Raw genomic sequence first — 26,744 nt, forward strand, 5'->3', positions numbered from 1 at the left:
AGCCCTGAAAAAGATGCTGTGCCCTCTGTTTTCCCCAATTCAGCTACAGCCAGCAGCAAACCCAGTTTCCAGAACAGATTTAAATCCTGTGTAGAAGGGTGAGGACAGAGTGGGTGCAGCTGCAACCACATTTACCCATGACACCTCCCTCAGTGATTGTCCATGGATTCATCAGGAGCATGAGATATTTTCTGACCTGCTTACTGCCCTGTGGTGCACATTCCTCTGCAAAGCAGTTTCATCCTCCCATGTCATACAGAGTAGATTGGTTCCATGCTTCTCCCTCACCTGGCAGAACTAGTTAAGGACACAGCATCAATAAAAGTCTCGCCTGTTCCAGTGTCTTCACAAAAACAAAACTGCTTCCCATCAGGTTCTGTTTTGGGGCATATTTTTCAGAAGCTTCAGTTTGTTGCTGTTCCATTCCTGTGTCTCCAGCACAGGACTGGTTCATAACTAATGTGTGGACATCTGGCCCACAGATAACCACTAACCCAGGGTCCCAGGCAAAGGTTGTGCTCAGCTCACTGGGATGCCTGTGCGCACAGTGCATTCCTTACAGCATTCACCCCTTTAAAAACATTAATACAAAAGTTTATTTTCTCTAAAGAACAATTCAACACACATCGGAACTGCATTAGGAACCAAACTACAGAGAGCTGCTGGCAGCAGAGTCACAGGCACAAGATGGCAACACCACAGCTTGTTCTGGGAATGCTGTCACAGCCCTGGAGCTGCCAGAAGAGTGGGTGACATACCCCAGGGACAAGGCACGGTCACCTATCTGTGCTTATCATCATCTCTTTGTTTCTTGGTATCTCTCTCCCTGCTCCGGTCTCTATCCCTGTCCTTCCTGTCTCTGTCCTTCCTCTCCCTCCCCCTGCTCCTCTCCTCTTTGGAGTCCCTCTCTCTCTCACTGTCACCCCAAGCCCATGACCGCTCCCTTTCTGGCCAGCGTTTGTCCCTGCTCCTCTCGTGGTCTCGGTCCCTTGTTCTCCAGTCCCTTGTTCCCTCACGAGACCAGTTTCTTTTCTCTGATGATCCTTCTCCATAGAAATCATTTTTCATGTTTGGCAAATTGATGGGCTTTCGGAAAGGTCTGTCCCGTCCTCCGAACCGCAGCTGCCCAGATTCTTTTTTGCCTCCAAACCCACCTCCAAGCCTCCGGGGAATCCATCCTTTCAGAGTCCTTTCCAGTTCAAAGTCCACAAAGATCTCATGTTGGTCGATGACCAGCCTGTTGGCATCTCTGTGGGCCTTCAAGAGCGCGCGCTCCTCTTTGTACTCGATAAACGCGTAACCCTTGGAAAATCCCGTGACCAGGTCTCGAACCAGACGGATCTTCCTGATGTCTCCATAGCGGGAAAAGACCTCCCTTAACTTCTCCTCCGTGGTCTGAAGATTGAGCCTGGCTACGAAGAGGGTGAGGTGAGGATCTCCCGTGACGCCCTTGTTGGGCACATACCGTGCCAGCATCGCCCGCCATATGGCCCTGTCGTGGGGCTCCTCGTCCGTGCCATCGATGCTGCCGGCCTTGAGAGGGTCGTACTCCTTGGCTATGGGGGCCCAGTCAGCCATCGCCTGCTAGGGGAGAACACACACGGCACAGGCTCATGGGTGTGTCAAGGCTGCGCAAGAAGCCTTTCCAGCATCGCTGCACCGTGTGTTCATCCAAAAATCCCTCAAAACGTGACAAACCAAAATAAACCAGACGTGTCGCTGTTGTTTAATTTCACCTCCCGGGACAGAGCCGTGTCGGGGAGCCGATCCACCGCTTCTGCCCCGGCCTGAGGGGCCCCGGCCTTGCCCCGGGCTCGGCCTGCTCCTCAGCCCCTCACCGCCCGGCGCGGCGGGACGCGGCTCTCCCGGCCGACAGGGGCCGATCCGCCAGGCCGGAGCTGCCGCAGTCGCTCCCCCCGGGGCCGATTCCAGCCCCTTTTCCCGCTCCCGGCCGGCCGGAGCCCGCCGGTTCCCCCGCCCCGCTCCCGGAGCCGCCGAGGCGGATGTGGCGCTGCGGGATGGCCGATGCGTTCACCCGGCTCACCCGGGGCTGAGCGAGAGCCCCCCGCCCCTTACCGGCAGCGGAGGGCGGGCGGTGCCTCCTCAGGGGAAGGGGCAGGGCGGGAAGCGCCTCCGGGCCGCGGCCGCCGCCATGGGAGCGCCGGGGGCGGGAGGAGGCGCTCCGCCTGCGGCCCGGCGGGGAGGAAGGGAGGGAGGGAGCGCCGGGGTGCGGCGGGCATGGAGCGGGGCCGGGAGGGGGAGGAGGAGCTGGGGGAGGAGGAGGAGGAGGAGGAGGATGAGGATGGCGGCCCTGAGAGTGCCCTGGAGAAGAGCCCGTTCCAGCTCACGGCCGCGGATGTCTACGACATCTCCTCCGTGGTGGGCCGGGACCTGCTGCAGCTCCGCGCCGGGCCGCAGCTGCCCGCCGCCCGCGCCCGGCTGCAGTTCAGGATCGTCAGGGTGCTGGAGATGCTGGAGACCCTGGTGAGCGAGAGCAGCGTGGTGGAGAAGCAGCTGCGGCGGGAGCGGGACAGCCTGCGGCGGGAGCTGGAGCAGCTGCGGGCGGCAGCCCACGGGAGCGCCCCGCAGGTGGGTGCGGGACACGGCCGGACACACGGGACACATGGGACACGGCCAGGGCACACGGGACATGACCCCCTTCCTCAGCACGGGCCCACCACGTGTGGGTGCAGAGCGCACACTGAACGACACCAGATGGGCTGGCGGACACTTGTGGTCTCTTTTGAGCAGAACGAGTCTCACAAAGTCACTTCCCGTCTTTGGCCGTGAAAGCCTTGAAGGTCTTTCTTTCAGGGTGGTTACAGGTCGCAGCACTGTGGATCCCTCGCTCCGGTTTCACGGCAGTGACTGAGCCGCTTTAGCTCAGCAGCGGGCAGTGCTAACAAAGCTGTGCACACTCTGAGAGTTCAGAGTACAAACTCACCGTGTTCAGCTCTTGCACAGCATTCCCTATGGAAACAACTATGTATGCAAACGCTGAGGCTTTGTTACCCCGTGTGAGGGAAACTGATGTCTTGATTACTACAAAGGTTTTAAATTAGGAAAGGAGAATTCAGTTCTTAACTCTCTTTAACACGGAGTTTTGGTGAGACATTAGATACTCAACCTCTTATCATCAGTAAAGCTGATAAAAGCATCTTCTTGACAAACTAAATTGCAAACTCTTTGGGACAGAAACTTTGCTTTTAGCTGTGGTCAGAGCCTGTCACAGTTGTGGCCTACACTTGGCTGGAGAACACAGTCACCAACAGAACGCAAAAATATGAAGAACTATAATTAACTGCTTGGAAAAAAATCAGGATTGTGATGAATTCATACCAGTTCTAAAAATTCCATAGTTATAAAATCCAGACTTTTTACTCTCTTAGGGCTCTGTTTTTTGAGCTGTTATGGGATCCAGCACTGTTTATTTTGCAGCCCAGCCTTGGACCAGATCAGATGGTGATAGACCTCACAGACCCCAACCGGCCCCGGTTCACCTTACAGGAGCTACGAGATGTATTGCAAGAGAGGAACCAACTGAAAGCTCAGCTTCTGGTGGTGCAAGAGGAGCTACAGTGCTACAAGAGGTAAAGCATGAAGTCAGCAAAGAACTTATAATTACCAATAACAATTACCTCATGTCTAGGAAGCTTATCAGATGAGAGTATTGCAGGTTTGGGGCCCCTAGGTTGGAATAGGCACTGTCCAGGCGTGTAAGTGACCCCTGTGCTCCCCTGGGCATACAAGTGAACAAAGAAAAATGGGGGAACAATGAAGTGTCTATGCAACATAATTTTAAAACTTAACTCCCTTTTCCTCTGCACCGTTCTCAGCCTCTTCCCATAATTGTCCCGCTGTCAGCCTACGCACAGTTACTCCCACTCCACAGCCAGGCTGGGTTCTCATGCACAGGAATTCATCTGTGCAGTCACAGCAGTTGCACACTGTGTATAAAGCCACACTACATACCAAAGAGCACGGGGGGTTTCCAGCTCAGCTTTAGTCAAAGTTTCCTTCCTCCTGCAGCACGACACTGGTTTATCTCCGGTCCTTCGCTCCCACTGGGGTATGGCAGTGATCTAGAAACAGAATATTGAGCTCTTTCATCATTTCTGATAAGCTGTGGGGTTTTTAACACTGCCAACAGAGGGTTGTGTAAGGCCCTTGAACTGTGCAAAGCAAGTGATTTCTTTCAGGGAAGGGTTTGGTCTTTCTCCAAGGGACCAGTCAGTGCAAGCCAAAGTGTGGGATGTGATCTAGATATTGGTGCTACAAATTCATCCACCACCAAGGCTGCTCTTCCCAACCTCTGCCCCTCCTCATCAAGTTTGATTATGAACTCTTTGGGTCAAGAAACTACTTCTTAATCTAGACACAAAATGTCTGAGCACATTAGATTTCAGTTGAGATATCTCAGCAGCACCCTCCTGGATACAGCTAGCCTGCCCTTTGCCTTGTCTGTAACAGGCAAGTTAAGCCAAGAAGTTACACTTAAATGCAAGAATTTACAAACTGCCTGACAACACTTCCCCACCTCAGCCAGATGCTTTGCTGTACAGCAGTGGAATGGCTTCTTGCTTTGATTTTCCAGCTGTTACACAGTTTATTACAGGCCAAGTTAAAAATGTAACAGTGGGAATGTTTTCAGGTTTTGAGTGATTTGATCTCAGTGCTGTGCACCGAGAGCAGGGCAGGGCTGCTATTCAGATATAGTTATTTGTGAGGCTATCTCCTGATATAGTGTTACAGCTTAAACCAAAAACCATTTTCCCTCTAACAGCGACATAAAATCCCAATGGTAATTGTAGTAAAGGGTAATTGCGCAGGAGAAGAGGATAAATATATGTTTTAAAATGCCTTGTACATACTGGAAATAATCTCTATATATAAACACAAGGTAACAAACACCCTCACAGAGACTGATTCACAGTAACTGGTGGTGTTTGGGACCTGCATTTTTCATCATGATTTCTGGGTAGAAGTTATTGCACAGATGTTAGAGCTCTGCAGTGTCACCCAACAGCTCATTGTCCCCTCTGTCCAGGAAGAGAATCTGCCTCGGAATTACCCCATGCCTGATGTCACACCAGTTTTTAAGTGCTCTGTTTTTTTATTTCCAAATCCAGTCGAGTGTTGCCTGGCTACTCTCAGCCTGCAGCTACTGCAGTCACAGGCTTTGATCCACTGAGCTCTCCAAATGAATGAGGTCAGCTCAGGACATGCTGTGAAAACACTGAGTGTGCAGGCTGGGAAAATCTAACCCCATTCCAAGCGGGGAAAACATCCTTTGGTCAAACTGAAACTGTCGCCTGGAGTAGGCGTTTACAACTTGTAGAGTGTAGAAACACTGAAGTGGGATGACAAAATCTAGAGCTGAGGCAAAGCCTTTCTTGTCTCCTCTGTAGGGTGGAAAGAGGAACAGGCACCTGCCTTGCAGGGGAGCTGGGAATCTCCCATCTGTTCCCAGCCTTGGTGGCTGCATTGGAGGTACCACACATCCACCTCTGCAGAAATTCACCATTTGTGTCTGCACCCTCCTGTGATCCTTGGACTTTTGCACAAATCCAAGTGTGATTACACTTCCTTTTCACCCCCATTATGATTTGACATTTTTCATCTGTGGAGCGTTCTCATTAAAGCATAACCCTAGCAACATTACAGTGCAGTATTTAGGGATAATAATTCATTATTTTCAGTTCACTACAAGACAGAGGCTGGGCTGCCATCCCTGTCCTGTGAGCACTCATTCACCATGTCCCATCTGCCCAGTGAGGGGTCTAACACATGCATTGCCACACTCTGCACAAACCCACCAAAAAATAAACAAAACCATTTGTTTTCCCAGTGGGATCATCTCACAGAAAAGGGACCAAACTGAAGAACTGGAAAAAGAAGGCAGTGGCAGCAGTGCTGGCACCAGAAAGAACAGTGAAGAGAAGACAATCATCAAAAGGCTGTAAGTTTGCCTGCACATTTTTGGGAAGAATTTATGAGAACTTGGCACACTCCTTAAACATAGTGAATCCAGGGATGGATGCTGAACTTTAGCCTAGTTGGCTAGATATTGTTTTCTGGTCTCCATGTAAAGTTAAAAACCTGATAAAGCAATCTCTTCCTGTGGAAAAAGCACTGCACAGGAAAGCAACCTCCACCCAGGCAAGCAGGGAGTCACTTTTTTTCTAGGAAACACAAGCATTTCTGAGCAAAATGATTCAATACTTGCCCCTCCCACCAGCCCCTCAGGACTGTGCTGTGGAAGCATCACAGCTGGCCCCAGAGGTTTTTTTTATATTGTACACAATATCCATGAGCTCAAGCTGTGTCCCTAAAGTTCCCAAAATACCACATTGCCATGGCCACCTCACTGCATGTTCCTTCTTTTCCAGTTGGACATTATTGTTTCCTTTCTGCTACTGGGTTTTTCTTTTTTTTTTTTTTTTTTTTAAGGTTTTCTTTCAAACATGGAAAATGAGCATCCTCAAGGACTTAAGCACTGCTGTTGAGAGTGGCACTGATGAGCCTCGGAGGCGTTGGGAAAGACAATGATTGGAAGAAGCAACATCACTCCTACTGTAGAGAATGAGCAATCTCATTAAATTCATGTTGTATAATATTCTTTCAGAATAGATTTTACTCTGCTTTTTCAGAAACTTTTAAACAGATATTTTTTGTATTTCTTACTGTCAGACATTACCCACATGTAGAAAATAAAACATTTATACAAAGGTGGGTTTTATTCTTATTAAAAGAGTCTGTGATGATCAGTACCACAACATACTTATCCTGCCCAGCTATCAAAACACAAAATGATTTTGCAAGATGAAGACATATTTAAGAGAGACATGCCATTCACAAGTGGCTGTTTGGGGGTGAGATAAACAGTGGAGAAATGCACAGCAAAGGAAGAAAAGCTGCTGCATTGAGCTCTGCCCACATGAAGGACTGAGGTGCAGACAGTGCAGAGACTGGAACAGATGCACCAATAGTTTCATTTCTGACAGCTGAAGGTCTCCTGTGGTAGGCAGTTGTGTTTTGCATAAGCTCTGTTCTTTCAATCACCTGCCACAAGCTGTGTATTGGCCCCAGTAATGAGACTTAGCACTAATGGAAGCATATAGGGCAAACAGAGGAGTGGAAAAAGAAGCTTGAAAGACACCAATTAGGTTCCCCATTTAGAAAGGTAGAATATCCAGAGCAGAAAAGTCTGAAAAGACATAAAAGAAGTAGTGACAGGTATCAAACTGAGATCTTACTCTCTTCAGAAGTGAAAGCAGGCTCTGAAGTCTTTTGATTCCCTCCTACACTGGCAGCATGAAAAATATAGGACACTTCACACATCTGCTTGGATGCACTACATGAATGTGGCTCAGCAGAAGGCAGAACTGCAGCCTCCCTTCAGAGTTCAGGAACAACTGTCTGTTAGCAAGGCAACACCACAGATGGCTGACCTGAGCCAGCTGGTTTAGCCAGGGCACAGACCTACTGAAGTCCTTTTGCCATCTTCAAAATATCAATAAGCTTTGGCCATGCCCTCATTATATATTTTCTAGAGCATGGCAGCAGGGAAGGCAGTTACTGCATTGCCTGAGCAGAGGCTTTGTGCACAGAAGAAATTAAATAAAGAAGCAATCATCATCAGCAACAGCCAGGATGCATCTCTAAGCTGAAGAGAGATGATGCTTACATGTGATCTGAACTCCATCCTCTTCCATGGTTTATCCAGGGGATGTATTTTCCAGTCTCCTTAAAAAAAAAGCAGATTAGCTCCCAACCCAAGGGCATCTTTCCCTGTGACACCCTGTTAGAAGATGAAGTCTTCCTGTGAGGCACAGAGATAAACATCCAAATTGCATGTTCCTGTGAGGAGTATATTAAGATAGATCTATAGAACTCTATATATGTATGTTCCTAGGAAAGTAAAGGATACATATGCAGTGCAACATGAGCTTTATTTCCATCCTCCAACGCAGTGCTACTCAATTACCAGTTAAGCTTTCAGAGAAGACATTTTCTTTTTATGTAAAACAGGGAGATCTTTCCCCTTTCTTGTTTACAAAAGTGATGCTGAAGTACAGAGGTTTTAAGCTATTCAACCTGATAGAGAACAAGTGTTTAAATAAAACAACAAAAAAATTTATTCCAATTTTGACTTAAGGGAAGTGCTCTAGTTTAACAGGACACTGTACACATTGCTGAGGTCTCTGTTATTGAGACCAGAGAAAAATCAATGCCAACTCAGACAAGTTGGCCAATGAGGCTTACCTGAAACTCAGTACATGTAATGTAAAAGTCTCCAGTTCATTCTTCAGAAATGGGAAAATACCCAGGCTGGCTCTGATGAGTTTGCCTTGTGTGAAGCAGTAAATAACATAAAGCATTTAACAGCTAATGATTTTCACAGCTTTCTTCCAAAATGCTCATGAACTGCAATGGAGACAGGTAGTATAGCAGCCATTTCATCAATAATAAATATATTCTTTATTTTACAGAGACATCGTCTTCAAGTTTTTAATTTAAAAAATACATCACTAAGCCACCTCTCTTGCTGCTGGAGCACACAACCAGGATGTTGTTGCTATCTGACCTATCACATAGGCAAGCATAAGATTGTCCTAGAGGGCATTCAGCTGGAACAGCAGCAGCCTTCAAGACATGAGGAATAGAAGACATTAACAGAGCCACAGATCCCTTGCTGACATCTTCCAGCAGCAAGCGTGGCTGATGGCTCACAGCCATTTTCATCTACACACATGCCAAGCCTGCCTTGGCAAAAATTCCAACTGGTAAGAATTCATCTTTAACATAAAGGACCTGCATTGTATTGCCTGCCTATATCCCAGGTTTGCCTCTCCAACAGTAATGTTCCGAAAATCCACGAGATGCCAAGCGCTCGACTCCCATGTGAGACAGTGGGACCAGACTGTGCTGGACAGACCTACAGGACCAGGCAATAAGGAATCTACTTTCTTCACTGCATGAACTCCATCACTACAGTCTGAAGCTGCATATGAAGATGACTCCTATTTTTGGAACCGCTATGCTCTACTTCAAGCATTCACAGTAAATAAATAGCTTCTGATGTGGCTAATTAGCATAGGAAGGTAATATAAAAATTTTTGGAGAGAGCTTTTACTCCTTTAAAATCCTCTGGGGGACACCTCCAAGAATCAGCCATCAACTATAAAAAGGTACCTTCTCAAAGTTTAGAAAATAAGTAAATGTCAAACATTGATTCTCATTGTGAAGTTCTATCTTCACATCTGTAATCAGTTACAACCCAGTCTATCAAAATCAATCCTCGTTTGGCTGGGAGTAATTTCTCCAAAGGAAGCAGCCAATCTGACCATCCTTTTCCCTCAGTGCCAGTGCATTTGAAGTTCACTGCCAACAGAATGTATGACACTGGAAAAACTGCATTCCTATCACAAATTATTTGAGAATGACAGTAGCATCCATCTCAGAGAAGCCTGTCAGCACTGGGCTGTGAAAAGCAGTCTGACAGGTAGTCAAGCCACTGGATGACTGAGTACAGAAGTACTTCTGTCATAAAGCCAAGTTCAGCACCCCAAAGTGGAGTGTGAGATTTCCTTGCAAAAGCAGAAGCACAATCCCAGTGATAAAGTTCCTGTGCAAGTCTTTCACTGCTCAAGTGGCACTGGTCACTATGCAGAAGCATTCAAAATTTAAGGAAGGTTTTCCTTTTATGATATAAAAGTTTTGGCAATCTAAGATCAATTATTCAAGCCTGCCTGGAAAACTGTAATAGGTATTTAAATACTGCAAAGCAAAAAGGTAGTTTTTAAGGAGCTCGGAAGACCATAAGCAGTCCACTAAGAAAGCTGAGGGAAGTGAGGGCAGGAAAAAAATATTCACTGACTCCTTATAGAACACTCAGTCCAAAAATAAAAACCCCGAAACAAGGAAGATGAATTAGTGTTTCAGCCATGGGTGAGCTTCAATGGAAGCTTTGCTTCTGTCTCCATAGTCGTACAACAGTTCTTCACCTGCCTTAATGTCCCTGGAAGCTATCAGGATGAGATGAGGCACACCATCGATGTCGTGGAGCTTGGTCTGACAATTGCCACACTTGCTGTGATTAATGAGCCTTCCCAGACGATTCGTTTCTTTCGTAGCATCAACACTGAAAGAGCAAGAACAGAACATGGAATTGTGCCTGCAACATGGGCACGTTTTGTGGACAAAACCCAAAGTGCATATCAGATAAAGAAGGAGGAATCCACACAAGGCTTGAAAAATTAAGGAGAAACAGGACATTATCATGTTACATTACAGAACAACTATGATTACATCATGATATGGCAATGAAGGGAAACTGAAACAGCTCCAGGAGATTTTTTAAGTTAGCACAAAACCCAGAAACTGAAACCTTTGGACTGTCTGAGCTGCCTGTTTCCAGGAATAGCAGAATCCAGATGTGAAACAAATTATATAGCTTGGACTGAAGTGGGTGTCAGAGACTGGAGAAACAAAGACACCCAATCAGAGCTGAAAGTAATGTTTCTCTTCCAGGGAGTTTGTCCATCCTGCTTTTCAAACCAACCCCTTGCAACTCAGATAAAGTAGTTCATTATACAAGAGGATAAATTTAGGCTGAAGACCACAGCAGAACTACAAGCCTCATCCAAGCAGATGCAACTCTTTGTATAGCTTGTGGTGTACTTCAGAGAACAGGCCTTTGAATCACCTACCATTCCTCATAGCCCAAGAGGCTCTTGGAGCATGGATCAGCGTTCTAAAAGACTTCATAATTCACAGTTTCCATTAAAAACAAAAGATTTGCATGAAAACAAGAAAAGACTTAGCAGCATTCAAAGCCTCTGTCACTGGAAACTTGAGCTTACCAGTAGGTTTTGCTGAGGTACTGGAAATAGTACATGTAGCAGCCTGTGGATGGGTCTTGAGCATACACAGCCTCTCGTTTCTTAGCATCAGTGATTTCGATGAGATCCCCATGATATTCAACCACAAATTCTCCTCGATTAAAATGTTTAGTAGCAATTACTCCTCTTCCTTTGCCATCGATGTAATCAATCTGTTGAGTTGAAAAGAAAATCAGCTGGGAAACGAGAAAGTATTTACATCATTGCAGATATGCTGATTACTAGGAAATTATCTATTAAAAAATGCTGCAAAAGGGAATTTGTGTGCATTGCAGACAAAGCTGTAGAAGTACAATGCATAGCATTGTGGAAGAAATGCAGGATGAGTTTGGGACACACTCTCAGTTACTGGGTAGCTGGACACAAAATCTTTCCATTAAAGAACTTGAGTGCATTTCTGTAAAGACCTTAAAGCCCCCTCAATATTTATTACTGAGGCTGTACGTACATATTCTTCAGAGACCAAAAATGCTCATTCAAAAGGAAAGACTGTGTTCCAGTTTTCCTGCATTTTCATCAGAGAATTGCAGGGTACTGAGATTGAGTTCTGCTTCTCTCTGATTAAACAGATTAACATCAAGATACTGTATAAGAAACAGTACATGGTTACTTAGGGTGGCATTGCAGTTACCTTCATTCCTTCTTCTTTCCCGCTTGTAATCAGCTCATCTATTTTCCTCCTTTCCTCAGTCTGCACAATAAACAAGAACAAACAAAATCACAATATTGTTGATAGCTTTTGTAGCTTATTCTAGAGCTGGAAGGAAATTACCAACCAGTGACACTCATTGTTCCAAACCATCTCGTATTTCCAGTAAACTGAATGGCAGAAAGACAGATTTCTCCCCCCCCAAAATATATAAGCAGCTAGATTCTGTTCTAAACTGAACCATTACTTCCAAATTTTAAGCATGTTCTTAACAATACTTCAAGTGCACAATGATATTTGTGTATGGAATGGAAACCATTTACAGATGGTTTACACTTCCCCAAATCTTCAGCTAACCAGACAGTTATAAGTAAGGCCATTTTAACAAGAAGCACTACCTCCAATTCAGATTTGCTCTTCCTGGAACTTCTTCTAACTGGATAATAATCTGTCACTTTTCGGTTTGGTGTTCTTCCTTGCGTTCTAAGGGGTAAGAAAAAGAGAACACACATGCATTTCAGATTATGTGCAAGAAATTTTTATTTTCAGTTTGGCAAATTGAAATGTGATCAATACAAATCAGTGCTTTTTATCAGGACTCTTAACTTCAAGCCACAGCTACATCCCCTTTTCTTCCTTACACTATTCCCATTACTCCAGTACTAATTCTTGAACGATAAAAGTGAGATGTCGCTGGAAATCAACTGAAGGTCACATTACAAGTCTGGGGCCCCCTGCGTGCCTTGCCAGAAGGCACTCAAAAATTTAGGTCACAAAAACTGCTTGGCAAGGAATTCATTAATATTAGGTCACATTAGTCTGACACCATGAGAAAGGGTATCAGCTCAGCCAGGAAGCCTCCAACTGTTCTGTTTCTGACAAGACACATTCCCATTTGTCCACAAGAAAGTAGGTCTTAATGGCTCATTAATTCCTTTTTTCCATAGGTGACCAGCAAAAATATTTCACTTGTGATAGAATACACTAACCTTGCTTTCATGACAAGCAAGTCGTCTGCAAAGTAGATACTTCGTGCAGTTTTGGGGTTTTTCAAGTGTAATATTCTTGAGAAAATAGAGAGCAGCCCTTTTACAATTCCACAGGTCACTTACTTTTTCCTTGGTCCACGTTTTGCTTTAACCATCTTTTTCTGAGCTGGCTTTGCATTGGCCTCCTCAGCACAGTCTGCAGGCAGGGGAGTCTTTTGGGTTTCTACAGTTTCTTGGTTTTGATCGGAGGAGGGCACTGAAGGATTGCACCCCCCTTCCTTATCCTTCTGCTCTTCTGGTTTCACAGCACCTTCAACTGTTTTGCCACCATTCTTTTTTCCTGGTGACAAGGAAATCAAGTAAGGCTCTCAACTTAGGGCCAATTATACCCAAGTGCTTTAAATGAATTCCAGTGGTTTATAGTTCTGTCAAATGAGAGAAAAAGGATGGGAATGACCCTCCACTGCTGGGCTCAGCAGCTGCACATGTTGTTACCAAGTGGCCAATGCCACTCAGACCAAATCCATAGGAGCTAAAGGGCTGGCACTGACAAGAAATCTATACCCCCCACAACCAACATTTTCTTGGTTTTTTGCAACCTGCCCCAATACAATCACATCCTCCTCCTCAGACAAGCGACTCAGAGGTAGGTGAGAGTGGTTTAAAGCTGAATAACATTTTTATGTAGAGTAAATCATCAGGTCTAGCAGTCCCATCTGCTGAGACAGATGTTTCAGTCTCGCTGGAGAAAAGAAGCACAGCTGCAAGGCCTCAGCAGTGGGACAAGCTAAAGCTATCTTCACTTCCTTGTCAAAACTGGGGAGCCAAATTAGGAACTAAAGGCCCCAAGTTTCCAGAAAACCTGACACTCCCTGCGTCAAGTGGGACTAAAGATACCTGCTTAAAAAGTGTTTGCATTGAAGTGTTTTGACAAATTACCAAGGCTGTTAAATGCACATTTAAACACAAGCCAGATGGGTCTGCTTCCCCTTCATAAACTTCCAGAACATTCCCATTTCTAGTCACTACAAAGAAGCACCTATGAAGCCTGACACTCAGCATCCACAATTTGGGCTCCTCCTCACTGCTTTTAGTTTGTCATTAAAATTTTAGCATTGGGGGTGGTTGGAGTACATTTAACAAGATAAGCAACCCAAAGCTCAATCTTACCAGATCCTTTCCTGTAGGTTTCCTTTAGTGTTTTGCCCTGACATTTCACCTCGTGATACATGACAGAGTTTTCCTCTTGAAGCGGGGGACGAGCACCAGGAGCTTTGTTGGGATTCAGGTAGCTGTAGATTTTGGATTGACCAATAAACACATTCTCCTAAAACAGACCCACACAAAAAGTTCATCACAGACATTATGGGAACCTCAAGTTGGCATCTACAACAGGCTGCAGTGAAAAGGGCTGACAGCTGACTGTGCTGCTGCAAACTACACTGTTTTAAGCATCACCCCACTGATATTGTGGTTTCTAAGTGAAAACATAACAGTGCTGAGCACTCTGAGAACTTTACTAATGCAAACTCTCAGTCTGAGAGAGCTTTCACATAAAATGTGGCAGGATGGGGTAGTCACAGTTAACTCCAGCCTCCACCCTTTTGCTTCACAGTATGAACTTTGGTGCTAAAAAAAAAAAAAACCCCAAGCCTGAGCTCCTCTGGAGGAAGGCAGCCTCAAAGAGCGCAAGCAAAAAAAAATATGAATAACGCAGCAAAAATTGCCCAGGCCCAGTACAGAGCTCTCATAGCCAGAGAGGTATGAGCTACACAGCTACTCTCAGGAGGTGTCAAATGTTGCTGCAGTAAATTATATGCTCAACTAAGCAGCACAGAAGACAGGAATCAGTTTTACAGTCTGTCTTGAGTGACACCTCTCAGCAAAGCACGGGAGATAAACAGTGCTATCTTTTCAGCCATTATATGATACAAAACAAAGTGTAAAAGTTGTTCATGGCAAAAAAAGCCCAATAAAGAGTCTACACAAAGACCAGCCAGGAAAATGGCAAAACCCTCTGGCAGGGCCAGACACCACAGAGCCTGGGGTTTGTTTGGTGGCTCAGGCTCCAAGATGCCAACAGTGAGCAGTGTCAAATTTAGCAAATATTAGTGGAATCCTGTCACCCTTGCTTTTACAGTCTCCTGACACCTGGCTACGTCTGCCTGTGCAGTGTACGTCAGGCACACACAGATTTCAACTGTGAAATCTCACTGTCTGGACAAACAGACGCAACTTGGCCAGAATGAGTTTTTCTTGGCTATAGTTCGACTCAACTAAAAGCAATTTTCAGACAGGGCAAGCCAGTTAAAACAATAAAAATATGCATCCATTTTTTTAGAAAAGCAAGGAACAAAGGGTACCAGTGGTTAAAAAAAGATAGCTCAAATATAGCTGACTAAACAAATACCTCAGTATACCTAGTGACATAGACATGGAAAAAGTAAACAAAGTACACAATAAAGCACATATGATAATTTTAATAATTAACATAATCACGAATAACAAACTTCCTATGTAGATAATTCACACAAAATCAGACCAGTTAAAGGATCAAATCTTAGTCCACAAATAAAGTTCACTAGAGATGGAGATTACATTAGAACAGCCTGAGAAAAAGCAGATCAGTTGAACCTTCCCTGACCTCCAATATTTCTGAAAGGCCTATGAGAGGCAAAGCTTGCTTCTTAAAAAACAGGAACTTCAAAGCATGAAATACTAAGAAAACGCTCCACTTTAACAATTGCAAGCAATGAACCCTAAGCTTCAAAGTCCTCAAGAGAGGTTTAAATATGGGCATTTTGGGAGAAAGCCCAAAGCAGTGAACTGCAGTCCACCTGCCAGCTGAGCCTTCAGGCTTTGAATACACCATGAACAGGAAACGAACAACTATTTTTCCAGCGTAGCTTCCTCCCCTCATTCCCAGCTCCCTGCCTGCTGTGCTCTTGGCGCAACCGAGACGCCGCTGCCACGTCTTTGTCTGTGCCAGGCTGGAGACCCTGGAGAGCAGAGATTTTCTCAGCACAGTAAAACACGACAGGCTGCTGAGGGGCTCCGGGATTTGATGCAATAGCCACAATTATTTTCATTGGCAGTTAAATGCAAAATGACAATCAGGCTCCGGCCAGCTGCCCGTGACAGAAGTACAAGACGGGGAAGATGGCACGGAAGGAACGCAGAGCCTAGGGCCTGTCTGCGGCAGGGCACGGGGGAACATGGAAAAAGTCCGACTGTACTTAAAATCAACCGATTTGTGAATGATTTGAGGCCCTCGAAGCCCGAGGCCCCGCGGCTCGCTGGGGCAGCCCGCACGCCGGCTCGCCTGCCCCGGGGGAAGCGGAGGGTACACAGACCCCCGGGAGCCGCCCGCCCCGCTCCGCCCGCCCAGGCCGGGCACTGCTTACCCCGCCGGCCCGGGGGCGGCCGGAGCCCTTCCTGTCGGCGCTCTCGGGACTCGCCTTCTCCACGCCGCCCGCCCCGGTCTTGGGCATGTTCTTCCCTAGGAGCAACGGGGGAAGATCGGCGCCTGAGCCATGTCCGGCGCTGCCGCCCGCGGTCATCGCCCGGCCGCCGCGGCCTGCGCCATGTTTAAAGGGCTGGATGCGGCAGGGCGAGCCGCGGCGGCCCAGCCCCTTCCCGGCGAGCTGCGCACACCGCGCGGGGGAGGAGTCCCGCCGGCCCCGGCTCCCCGCACCTCCCGGGAGGAGCTTCCGCGCCGCGGAGATGCCCCGCGCCGCGCGGGCCCAGCCCCGCCGGCCCCGCCGCACCCCGGCCCCGCTCCGCTCGTCCCCGCTCCGCCCCGCGCACCTCCGGCCATGGCGGCGGCGGCGGCGGCCCCGCGCCCCGGAGGCCCCGTGCCGGGCGGCCCCGACTGTCCCCGCGGAGTCCCCGCCGCCGCCAACCGCTCCGCTGGGAGACGCCGCGCTACCCTCGGCAACCTCATTGGTTTAGCGGCTTGCCAATCATCGCTCTCAGGCCTCTGATTGGCACGCGGAGCCATCGCCCACCCTCCCCCTGTCACACCGCGGTGGCTGCGGCTCCCGGGAACGGGGTTTAAAAGTGTGTTTGCTGGGCGCTGATTGGCCCGTGCCGAGGGCAAGCAGCGCTCTGATTGGTGGCGCGGCAGGGAACGCCCGTCCCGCGGCCGGGCTGCGCCACGTGGGTCGGAGCGCGAGGGACCCACCGGCCCGTGCGCGCCCCGCGGGGTCGATGGATCCCCCGCTCTGTCCGCTCTGCCGGTGCACCGGCACCTCCCTCTGCACCGCTCCGCACAGCACACGGCCCCTGCCGCCTCGCAGCGGGGATTCGGAGGACCCCTAATCCTGGCGGGATTGTAAAATTGCTTTGCGAAATTATTAGGCTGCTTTACGTAATGTTTAGCTTAGATCTCCCCGGTTGAAATTTAAGTCTATTAGTTCCACCCTCCGAGCTTGCCTGGAGGGCAGGTAATACTCAAGTGTTGTGTTAAAGCATCAAAGACCTTGTGTAAATTCCCACTCCATAATGAGCACCGCTAAAATAGGGCAAAAGCACGTGGTGGGACATCAACAGAGGGCCATTATCACCAGGAAAGGTGGAACAGCCTTCAGCATCAATTCCGTGGTCAAAAGCTGCCAACAGGACTAGTACATACACATGGAAATCAGGGAAGTACAACGGCAATGAGTAACAGCAATGAGGCAATAGCACACGCGGGTCAGGGGATCTGGATGGATGCCATCATGGAAGTCAGGAAATTGCCACACAGGACTGCTTTGGTGCTCCATAGGTAGAACAATTATATTGAGCAATGGTGCATGACTATTGTTTCCTTTTATCTGTGTTAGCCCTTCTGCAGCAAGGACTACCTGTGTGTGCTCAGGAGATAGGGCGGTGGCACTTGAGCTGACCCAAGAGCTATCACAGCTTCCCACCCATGGCTTATCTGTAGCCACAGGCTGCTGCTTGTCTCTTGGGCATTCCCACAGTGACATAAACAGCCGGGGTGGTGATACAGCTGAAAATTATCCTTTCCCTTAAGAACAGGAAAAAAAAAAACCCTCTCATCTTAAGCAAGAACTGCCCAGAAGGGGCCTCGTCCCTTCCAAGTTGTCCCAGAGCAGATGGGGGCTCACAGGACAGGAATTCAGTGTGATGGCAGAGGAGTCTCAGAAAGCAGCACAGTTTCAGTCCACCCTCTCCTCTTTTTGTGATAGCTCTGCTTTCAGGCACTTTGGGAAAAGACAGAACAAATAGCTCAGCATGGGAGCTGTCATTTGTTATGTCTGGGACTTCTATCACCAGGCATGTGAATTTTACAGAGAGACAACTAAAACTCACTGGGTGTTTTCCTGTAAACTCAAAAGGGCATGATGCCCATGAACATCCATGTCCATGAACATCCATGTCATGGTGTTCTTCCATCAAGGCAGGTATTCCAAGCTCTGCACAAAAGCACCAGAGCAGACACTGCTCCGATTTTTCCACCCCAGTTTGCACTGTTCTTTCCCCACAGCTCTGATGCAACCGGAAAATAGAATCCTCATAAATTACTAAGATGATTTCTTTCTTGCAGTAATTGAGGAGCGCTCTTCCTAATGTCTTGGCAAAGCTCTGGAAACACCCTCACTGTGCTTTCGCTCAGCTGTTGGGGTTTTGATATTTTTAATAATTATTTTATTTATGTATATTAAACAAAGCAACCGAGTTGGCATCGAAGCCATGCGGGCCACCAGTAGAGGGCAAAGGAAGCCAAGGAATTATACCAGAGCAACAAAGAAAACAACGTCATCTCTAACTGGCCGCTGCTACCGGCGCGGTGGGATCACATCGTGAATTAGCAAAACATGTTGGCTTTACCCTTCAGCTCGCTGTGCCCGAAAGCCAGAGGCGAGAAGTTAAAATGTTAAAGGCTGCAGCCCAAAAGAGACGCGTGAGGCTGGAGCCGCCCAGCCGTGACTCAGGACACACAGCAGCACATGGCACAGAGAGCGCTGCCGACTCCCGTAATCCAGAGGGAGCAGCGCGACTGCCGCTAGAAGCAGCGCTAAAACCCAGTGACCTAAATATTCTCTCCCGTAGTGCCGCATGAGCAGCTCCCGGGAGCACCACGTTTTACTGCGGAAATGTGAAATTGTTCTGTGAGGGAAGGGAAGGAAGAACGAGCGAGGCGTTGATCCGCTCAGAAAGGAAAGAAAATCTTCACGGTAAATGAATGCCTTCGGTCTATATGAATACTTCACCCAGGTTAAAAAAAATTCTTATTTTATCTTTGAATTCATAGTTTCATTTTTTCTCCAATATTCCAACGAGATGCTTGTTAAATATTCTCACCTGAGAGCAAGTTCTCACGCAGCACCTGTCATATTTGCAATTATATAAATATGACAGCGTTTACACAAATTTCTCGTTCACAAGATGAAATCCCCACAATTTGTGCTTCAGCCACTAGAAATCAAGTAAAAACAATCCCTGAGGGTAACTGCTGAGAGTTACATTAAGCAAGATAATTTTATAAAGTCACAGAATAAAATGCAAGTAGGTGCTAACTGCATTTCATAGATTATAAAATATAATTACATTCAGAATTGTATCTACCAATGATTTAAAAAAAAAAACAAGTCTCTGACTTGAAAGTGCAGTGAGATCCGTGAATTACATGCAAAATTCTATGGAAACAGAGTCCTGCAGACAAATCTGAGTGTTCTAATTCCACGCCAGTGGAAAGCAGCATTTCCACCAGTGGGATTACTCACCTATTCCAGTCGAGGATGATCACAAACGCTGACAGGTAACTGTTTTCAACTCAAGACATCAAAACCCTCACTCTCCTGTCACTGTTGTACAGAACTCCTGAGATTTAATGTTCGATTCAGCACGTGTGAGCTGTACTTCATGGTGTCTTCATCTGAAGATGGCAATATTGCAGAGGGCAATAATGATGATAAAAGCTGCCATTTAAATTGTTCTTCTTGTCTCTGGCCACTCTTCTGTCATCTTTTTCCCCTTCTGAAGCATCACTGATTAATCTGAATTACCTAAGTCCGTTTAATTAACGTTGCTTTGGCTTTAAATAGTTTAGCCTTAATCTGTCTAATCCTTTATTGGTTGTTAATCCCTGTTAAATTTGTCGAATGATAAAATAAGCAAACTTGCGCAAGATTGAATGAGTAGTACTGGATATTTGAAGGAATTTCATGATTGCCCATACTTCAACTAGGTCTGGCTCAATTCTGTGTGAAAGTTCTTACGAATTTTCAATGTTACACAACTGGGAAAGCATTTTATTGGAAGACTGTGTCTTTTAACAAGTCTGCTTGGCCTGTGGGCCTCCAGCGTGAAAAGTGTCTCCAAATGTGATTTTCACTCACTCTTTGCAGCAGCAAGTTTCACATTAGCAGCTTGTAAAATATTTGCAAGGGAAAACTCATCCGCCAGGACATCCCCACGGGTGCGGCATTGCCAGGGAGGGCAGCGGGGATGTCCCCCGCACTGTCCCGGGGTGTCCAGAGAGCGGCTGGGAAGGAGCACCGCAGAGCCGCGGCGCTGTGAGGGGCGGAGGTGGCACCGGGGCCAACGGCGGCGGCACGGGAAGGGAGCAGGGGGCCGCCTGAAGGGAGACGCGTTCACCAGCCGGAGCACAGGCGGGGAGGAGGCTGCGACGACGCGGTTTCCCCTCACGCCGGCAGCCCCTGGGCCCAAGCCGCGCTCCCGCCATCGCCCCCTCAGGCGGGGGCGCGCGCACAGCCCCTCCCCCCCGCGCGCGCCGCGTCATCCCTCTCCGTGATGCAGCGAGAAACGCGAGATCTCGCGAGAACTCCGCCGCGCTGCCGCGGTCTCGCCGGCGGCCGCCATCTTGGGGAGCCTCGGTCACGTGACCACTCGCAGCGGTTCGCCTCCGCCTTCCCCTCCCCCCACCCTACCGGGAACCGGGCCCGGATCGCCGAGGCTCGACCGCGGCCTACCGCCCTGGGGCGGGGCCCGCCCGAGGGGACGTCGCTTATTTGAAGGACGGTGGATAGGCCGGGGTTTTTTTCGGGGGGAGGGGACGGGGAATTCGCTGCCTTCCCGTTGCCGGGGGCAGGGAAGAAGCGGGGCGCGGCATGTCACGTGACGGGGGCGAGCGGGGAGCGCGCGGCGGGGCCCGGCGGCGGCGGTGGGGGGGGTGGGCGCGAGACGGCGGCGGCGGCCACGTGACCGGGGAGCTCGCGGGCGGGGGGCGGGTCACGTGGCGCCGAGCGCGCGCCAGCGGCGGGCGGTGGCCGGCGGGGTCACGTGGGCGGGGAGCGCGCGCGGCGCGGCGGGGGGAGGGAGGCGCGGCCCGGGTCACGTGGTGCGGGCGGCCCCCGGCCCCCCCTCCCCTGTGAGGGGAGGGAGGGCAAAGATGGCGGCCGTGAGTTAGAAAGCGGCGGGCGGCGGGGCCGGCGGCGGAGACTTCCAGGAGCCCGCGGGAGGACCGAGCGCGACAGAGAGTGAGTCCCGTGCTGTCCTTTAGCCTAGCGCCGCGCCTGTTGGGCCGCCTCGGGCCTCTCCCCGCGCTGTGGGGCCGCCCCGGGGGTTTCCTCCCCTCAGCTCCTCACCGGGGCCCGCGGCGGTGGCGCGGGGGTGTCCGGGGGGGACCCGCCGTGCTGGGAGCGGCTCCGCGCCTCCCTCGGTCCCTTAGCCCCGGAAGGCTGTGCGGCCGCCCCCGCGAGGGTCCCGGTGGGCCGGGGGCGGTGCGGCGGGCGGGGGAGACGCCGCCGCCGCCCCGGCGGAGCCCCGGTGTCCCGCGAACTTGGTGCCCGGGGGCGTGCGGGGGCGGGCGGCGGGGCCCCTCGCTTCTGGGGAAGCGCTTCTCTGCCGGGGGCGGGCGCGGCGGTGGGTTTGGCCGCCCCCCTGCCGCATCCCTGCGCGGGCAGAGCCTCCCGGGCCGGCCCGCGCCTTTGTGCGCTCTTTGCGCGGCCGGGGATTGTTGAGGTTGGAAGCAGACGGACGAGGCCGGGGGGATGGGGGTGTTTGATTTATGGTGCCGGAGCGGCTCCGAAAGCCGCCGTGAGACGGAGCCCTCCCGCCCTTCCCCGGGATCGCGGTGCCGTGGAAGGGATCTTTAAAGAGGTGAAGGTCTGGAAACAAAAAGTCGCGCATGGGACAGGATTACGCAGCCGATTCTGGCCCAACCCGGAAGTTTATGTCGGGAACACGTGTTGGTGGCAAGGTGGCGAGGCAGGAGCCGCCGACCCCCCGGCTCTGCCGTCACCTCCCCCGGGGCTTCCCCTCCCGGCCGAGCCCTCCGGGGCCCTGCTGTTCCCGGGGAGCTGAACCGCGGCGACAGACACGGCCTCAAAGTCCAGGGACTCTTAACGAGCGCACCTCAAACAGAGGTTGCTAGGGTGAGTAATAGTTTAACGTAGAAATGCCCCTACAGTCTGATGGGGAAGAGGCCTTGTGGGGTTTTTTTTCGGGGTTTTTTAGATTGTTCCTTTATTATTTTTAGCTGACCATTAGCATTTGAGAGTATAAAATAGAAGTTTTGTACTTTCTTTTTGGTACTCATAGGTTGGTTCTATGTGTTTGATACCTGTTAACTATGAGGCAGATTTTTAAAATGCTTAAAAAAAACCCCCCAAAAACCCTTGAATTGATCTACTAGGTAACTCCAGAGTAAGTAAAAGAAAATTTAGTGTGATCAAACGACACAGTCTAAAGTTAGGAATTAACTCAGTGGTAGTCTGTTTGTCTTTAGACTATCAAGGTTGTGTCTGGACTAAAATTATTTTAAAATATACATTAAAGTTTTGCAAGCTGCCCTCCCCCAAAATTGAAAATCTGTAGTTGATGATGTAAATCAAAAATTGAAATTGTGTAACAGCGTGACATTTGAATTGGTATTCTGTATCTGCCTCACAGCCATGAGACGTCATATTTGTGTGCAATATTTAGAAATAAAATGTGGGCAGTTTGGCTTTTCGTCCAGGCTATTTCTTTGGTTTCAAAACTGGCTGAGAACTACTGTGAAAGCTATTGAAGCAGGTCATGGGTGTAGGTAATGGTGCTTGGAGACATACCTGGAAATGGCTCCCAGGCTAAAGCTAAGGATCATGGTGTTCACATGCTGCTCTTATTTCTTTGTGTTTTTTTCTTCTTAAAAACTTTCACTACTGGCCAAATTACCAGCTCCAGCCTTTGAGTGCGAAAGCTGATTTTGTGCCAAATTATTGCATTGTTAAGTGTTTTAATATTTTCAAAACTTGTGAATTTCACATTTGCAGACTGTGTAGCATGACAGTTGTAAATTTTGTAGAACAGTCGTTATAGAGCGTTGAGGCAGAGTTGAACCCACAGTACCCTGAAGTGTCCCTTATGTCCTTGAAAGTTTTGATGTTTGAGCAGTAACCAGCCTTGGAAAAACAGGAATGATTTTTCCAGGATTGGAGTTAACTTACGATTTTTGTGGAAGCAACTTTGTACATGTAAATGCAAAATTAGTTACTAGTCTTGAGGTTAAGGCATGGAAGAATGAGTGAGTTCATTAATTAGGGTTTTGCTCTTTGATTAAATGGTGACTTGGAGAGGACCAGAAGGGGTTGGGTTGGTTGAGATCTTTTTATTGTTACCCAGGTTGCTTTCTGGAGTCAAAAGCTGCAAGATGAGCAGAGCCCACGTGGGTATCCAGAGAATCCTGTTGGGTGGGATGGGGCTCAGCAGCCCTTACACTTCTGCTGTGAGAGGCTGCAAAAGGAGATGTGAAATTTTCAGGTCAATAATAACTCACGGTTCAGACAGGCAGAGAATTTGCAGGGCAAAGCTGTCTTGTCTCTGCAACTTCAGTATTTGTGTGATATTGTAAATGGCTTCCAGTGTAGTTCAGGTGACATGTATTCCTCAAAAGCTAATAGGATAAACCTTTCCAGTAACAGAACAAGAGTTGCTGAACACTATGTGCCAGTCAAGCAATAACACCCAGGTTTGCAGTTGGGTACACCACAGATCCCAGGTGTCTGAAGGGCTTGGGAATAGCTGTGCCTGCTTGATTGTGATGTTTGATTTGGACCAACTTGTGATACTGTAATTGATTATGGTTTTTAAATAAGTACTTTAGGCATGCAGTGTTACAATATGTAACTCACAGACCTAAAAATCAAAAGGCTTTTCACTGTTTGGGATTCTACCATTATCTTTCTCAGGGGAAACAGAGCAGGTTGCCTGACGTGTTTTAGAATCTTTTTTTTCTTCTTTTTTTGTTTTGCTTCTTTGTACCAAAGCTAAAATGGAAAGAGAGAGAGAGCCAGGTTGGCATGGATACATGACATGATATTAAACATGGCATTCTGGTTTTGTATCTTTAAATCAGGAATTATTTACATAACGTGCAGTGATCAGAAAACTGTCTCTTTATCAAAGTTTTCGGCTTTATTAATCAGGAGAGCACCTTACAGAAACGTTGGGTGTGCTTTGGTAGCCCTTCTTGAAGTGGCAGCAGTCTGTTTTTTCTTAATACAAAGAAAATAATTGAGATACTAGTACTGTTGGAATTTTATAAATATGTTTTTTTAAAGTTTTATTTAATAGGCTGATTCTTGCTCAGCGACATTGGACTACCTCACTAAACATAGACAATCTTATCTGCAAGATTCTACATGCTCAAAACAGTTCTTCAAGTGATGAAATGCTCAGGGAACAGCTTGTAATATTCACAACTTTTTAATAAGTATTTTCTTTCGGAGATTTTGAAGATGTGGCAAACAGGTCCTTATATAGTATTGCCAAGGCTGAGCTGCAGAGCTTGATAAAGTCGCTTTCACTTGTGTTAACTGAGGAGCCTCCTACCTTGCAAGATTATGGAGCTGTTTCAGCCTGATAATGTTTTAAGCTTAACTAGCATGTGCTACAGAAAATAAACTAAGTTATCACAATGCAGCTTCTCCTGTGTTTTTTTTCTTCCTCGTTTAATTTCCTTGCTAAATTAAAATGGGGAGGGTGGGCAGCATTGGTGCTTGAAAGTTGCACAAAGCCTAAAATTGGTGCTAAGTATTCAGTGACTTCTAATGTAAAAATTCTAGAAGTTCAGAATTCCTTTTGTTCCAAACAATACAGCTTTGTTCCTACTGTACAGAAACAAAATAAGTGAAACTAGTCAAACTTTCATTGTCCAAACTGACAGACAAACAATTGCTGTTGTTTTACTGAGCTTTTTGCTGGGTTGTGAGCAACCATGAATTTTTAAGACTTCAAATTGGGGTTATCAGGAGAGATGGAGCTGGGGGATTTCTTATATGCAAATAGCCCCACTAAAAAGGGAGGCTTCTAAACTGGAGATGTTTACTCTGGAATTGTAGGAATTGCTTTACTAGTTTCTATCGCTAGTCATCTAGTGAAAACTTTGAAGTAAGCAACTAAAGCATTACTGCTATGAATTGGGATTTTTCTGAACTCAAACTGTTTTAAGATATCTGAGCCATTGTGTTTTTAAAGGTTAAAAATGTAGAGTTCAGTGTCATCGTAGATATATTAAACTTGAAACAGATGTGATGGGTTGTCACACCATTGTAAGATGGCTGGGGAAGATGTGTTTTTGTGGTGTTGCTGTGGGTTTTTCTTCTAAGCCTTGGTTTTGCTTTGAGTCTCATCTTCATAGAAAGGCCTTCGAATATTGTGAGAGCAGACTAGGAGTTTTTTTTGTTGGTTTTTTTTTTTCCCCTCCTAGTTCTTAAACAAAAAGCCCCAAGCTTCTGACTTCTTGTGCCTTTATTCAGTACAGTCACTTACTTCTCAACCAAGTTTTACTCATATCTTGTTTTAGTGGTGAGGTGATCATAACTCTGTACATACTAAAGAATGATGTAATTGATGCTTTTTCTGTTGTTGTTCATTTAGACATTTTAGTTTATTTGTCCTTTGAGCAAAGGTGTTGCCCTATGTGGAAGGGTGCTTGTGGCTCTTTCCCAAATGAATACTCCGAAGTTGTGATTTTAAAGTGGTTTGGAGCTGCTGTTTTGACAGGGTGAACTGTGTTAATTCCTGTTCTGTAGAAAAATTCATCTTCACTACCTGCTCTCACGTTCTGAACACCAAAAGTACTGATAAGCAAAAACTTCATCTGCAGACTTAAACCTTTCCTCTCCTTAACTCTTTCTAATTAGTAAACAATGCCTCAAGCTTCTAAACTTAGATGTGATTGTCACCATTAAGACTTTAGGGTGATGAAAACTGAGGATTTATCATACTTAATTTATATATGTATATAATCCCCTTTTTTGATACAGGAAGCACAATCTGTCTGGAATGAAAGGTGAAACTAAAAGTTAGTTCTTACCATTTTTGTTGACCCATTCAGGGCTCTAGGAGACAGAGTAGTGGGTGGTAACATCCTTTAATGATGCTGCCATGTTAATGAAATCTGCTGAATGTCTTCATATTTCTTAATATGTTCTGTACCTGATAGCAACAAACCAGGCCACTCTGCCAATTTATTTGATCACCTCAAATGCCTTTAAAAAAGAAGAGGCTGGTCCTGACTAGCAAGTGGTGTTTGGTGGGGCTGTGTGTGGTCAGTAGCAGTCCCACCAGTTGTTTGTTGCTTTGATATTTCTTGGGGTGTCTTTAATACTTAAAAGTGTGTCTTCCCATTGTGCCAGTACCTTGCATCCACTACTTCACTTGTGGTGCCACCATCTCGGTATAAATCCACAAAAAGAAGGTTTCTCACTGCAATTGGACAGACTAAAACTAGGAAGAGTAAGAACTAAGTGCCCGAGGCTTAACTTATTACAAGAATTACCTGTTCTGCTAAATGTGCTGAGGAATATGTGTGACTAGCCAGCTGGATGTGGCTTAGCTGTGCATATAGAAGGGATAAGTAAGGAAATGCTGTTTTGGAGTCTTGTGAATGAACATCTAAAATGCCAACAAATAACTTTGTCCTCTTACCTGCTTTAGAGTAGGTGTTTGGCTTCACTGGGTTTCAATGTTTTGTTACCAGTGGGTGTTAAGGGGTGTGGAGGGTAAGTGAAATTAAGATCTGCTTCACATGTATTTTAGACTGTATAAGCAACAGCTCAAGTTCCGTGAAATCATTTAATTTTTGTCTTAATACTCAGGCAGATGGGTTTCCTTCTTAAGCAAGTGAAACGTGTTATCTTCTCTCTTCATCTTTAAATATGGAGTATTTGGCTTTTTAATAAGTTTTTATGCTGTCTAGAATAGCTTTTTGAAATTAGTTTTGCTTGTCCTACACATAAAGGAGTC

The 26,744-nt window shown here is 47.3% G+C and overlaps 4 protein-coding genes and 1 long non-coding RNA gene across 10 annotated transcripts in view; 3 read left to right on the plus strand and 2 right to left on the minus strand.

The window, feature by feature from the left end:
• Window positions 1-572: 572 nt before the first annotated feature.
• On the minus strand, window positions 573-4,069 carry SNRNP35 (small nuclear ribonucleoprotein U11/U12 subunit 35). 4 transcript variants are annotated; one of them, XM_085075430.1, is made up of 2 exons: window positions 3,973-4,069; window positions 573-1,584 (listed from the first exon to the last, which is right to left on the minus strand). In XM_085075430.1, exon 2 carries the CDS (start codon window positions 1,576-1,578, stop codon window positions 781-783), a length of 798 nt encoding a protein of 265 aa, XP_084931556.1. In that variant the 5' UTR covers window positions 1,579-1,584; window positions 3,973-4,069; the 3' UTR covers window positions 573-780. The 4 variants fall into 4 exon arrangements, with proteins under 4 accessions (XP_084931556.1, XP_084931558.1, XP_084931555.1 ...); XM_085075432.1 differs by having other exon boundaries at window positions 573-1,581; window positions 3,973-3,991; XM_085075429.1 differs by lacking the exon at window positions 3,973-4,069 and adding an exon at window positions 2,077-2,203.
• On the plus strand, window positions 2,219-6,728 carry RILPL2 (Rab interacting lysosomal protein like 2). 2 transcript variants are annotated; one of them, XR_014855259.1, is made up of 5 exons: window positions 2,219-2,589; window positions 3,439-3,590; window positions 5,409-5,490; window positions 5,849-5,959; window positions 6,451-6,728. XR_014855259.1 is itself a non-coding variant. In XM_085075427.1 (4 exons), exons 1-4 carry the CDS (start codon window positions 2,239-2,241, stop codon window positions 6,473-6,475), a joined length of 639 nt encoding a protein of 212 aa, XP_084931553.1. In that variant the 5' UTR covers window positions 2,224-2,238; the 3' UTR covers window positions 6,476-6,728. The 2 variants fall into 2 exon arrangements, 1 of the variants encoding a protein (XP_084931553.1); XM_085075427.1 differs by lacking the exon at window positions 5,409-5,490 and having other exon boundaries at window positions 2,224-2,589.
• Window positions 6,729-7,933: 1,205 nt separating this feature from the next.
• On the minus strand, window positions 7,934-16,562 carry KMT5A (lysine methyltransferase 5A). The gene is made up of 8 exons (XM_085075422.1): window positions 16,350-16,562; window positions 15,947-16,041; window positions 13,713-13,869; window positions 12,666-12,882; window positions 11,952-12,036; window positions 11,536-11,595; window positions 10,866-11,056; window positions 7,934-10,144 (listed from the first exon to the last, which is right to left on the minus strand). The coding sequence occupies exons 1-8, from the start codon at window positions 16,540-16,542 to the stop codon at window positions 9,934-9,936; spliced, it is 1,209 nt and encodes a 402-aa protein (XP_084931548.1). The 5' UTR covers window positions 16,543-16,562; the 3' UTR covers window positions 7,934-9,933.
• Window positions 16,553-19,488, plus strand: LOC146430122 (uncharacterized). The gene is made up of 2 exons (XR_014855261.1): window positions 16,553-18,727; window positions 19,202-19,488. It is a non-coding gene; the product is annotated as an uncharacterized LOC146430122 (long non-coding RNA).
• A 1,350-nt stretch (window positions 19,489-20,838) lies between these two features.
• The window catches only part of SBNO1 (strawberry notch homolog 1), a 32,224-nt gene continuing 26,318 nt past the window's right edge, over window positions 20,839-26,744 (plus strand). The window contains exon 1 of one of the 2 annotated variants that reach the window (XM_085075412.1): window positions 20,839-20,992. The gene's annotated coding sequence lies outside the window, so the exon portion shown is untranslated. Of the gene's footprint in view, window positions 20,993-21,063; window positions 21,890-26,744 lie in introns of those variants that run through there. The other variant, XM_085075413.1, reaches the window with a different exon arrangement.

Source organism: Lichenostomus cassidix, chromosome 15 (genome assembly GCF_008360975.1).
Source record: "Lichenostomus cassidix isolate B80296 chromosome 15, HeHo_3.0, whole genome shotgun sequence".
Lineage (NCBI taxonomy): Eukaryota > Metazoa > Chordata > Aves > Passeriformes > Meliphagidae > Lichenostomus > Lichenostomus cassidix.

Excerpts from the sequence above, each read along its gene's own strand:
- KMT5A (XM_085075422.1), bottom strand. The coding sequence starts at position 16,542 with ATGGCTCCGCGTGCCAATCAGAGGCCTGAGAGCGATGATTGGCAAGCC. Across the intron at positions 16,042-16,349 it reads CGCCGCCGCCATGGCCGGAG|GGAAGAACATGCCCAAGACC; the intron begins GTGCGCGGGGCG and ends CGTTGCTCCTAG. Across the intron at positions 10,145-10,865 it reads TACCTCAGCAAAACCTACTG|TGTTGATGCTACGAAAGAAA; the intron begins GTAAGCTCAAGT and ends TTGCTCTTTCAG.
- RILPL2 (XM_085075427.1), top strand. The coding sequence starts at position 2,239 with ATGGAGCGGGGCCGGGAGGGGGAGGAGGAGCTGGGGGAGGAGGAGGAG. Across the intron at positions 2,590-3,438 it reads CCCACGGGAGCGCCCCGCAG|CCCAGCCTTGGACCAGATCA; the intron begins GTGGGTGCGGGA and ends TTTATTTTGCAG. Across the intron at positions 5,960-6,450 it reads AAGACAATCATCAAAAGGCT|GTTTTCTTTCAAACATGGAA; the intron begins GTAAGTTTGCCT and ends TTTTTTTTTAAG.
- SNRNP35 (XM_085075430.1), bottom strand. The coding sequence starts at position 1,578 with ATGGCTGACTGGGCCCCCATAGCCAAGGAGTACGACCCTCTCAAGGCC.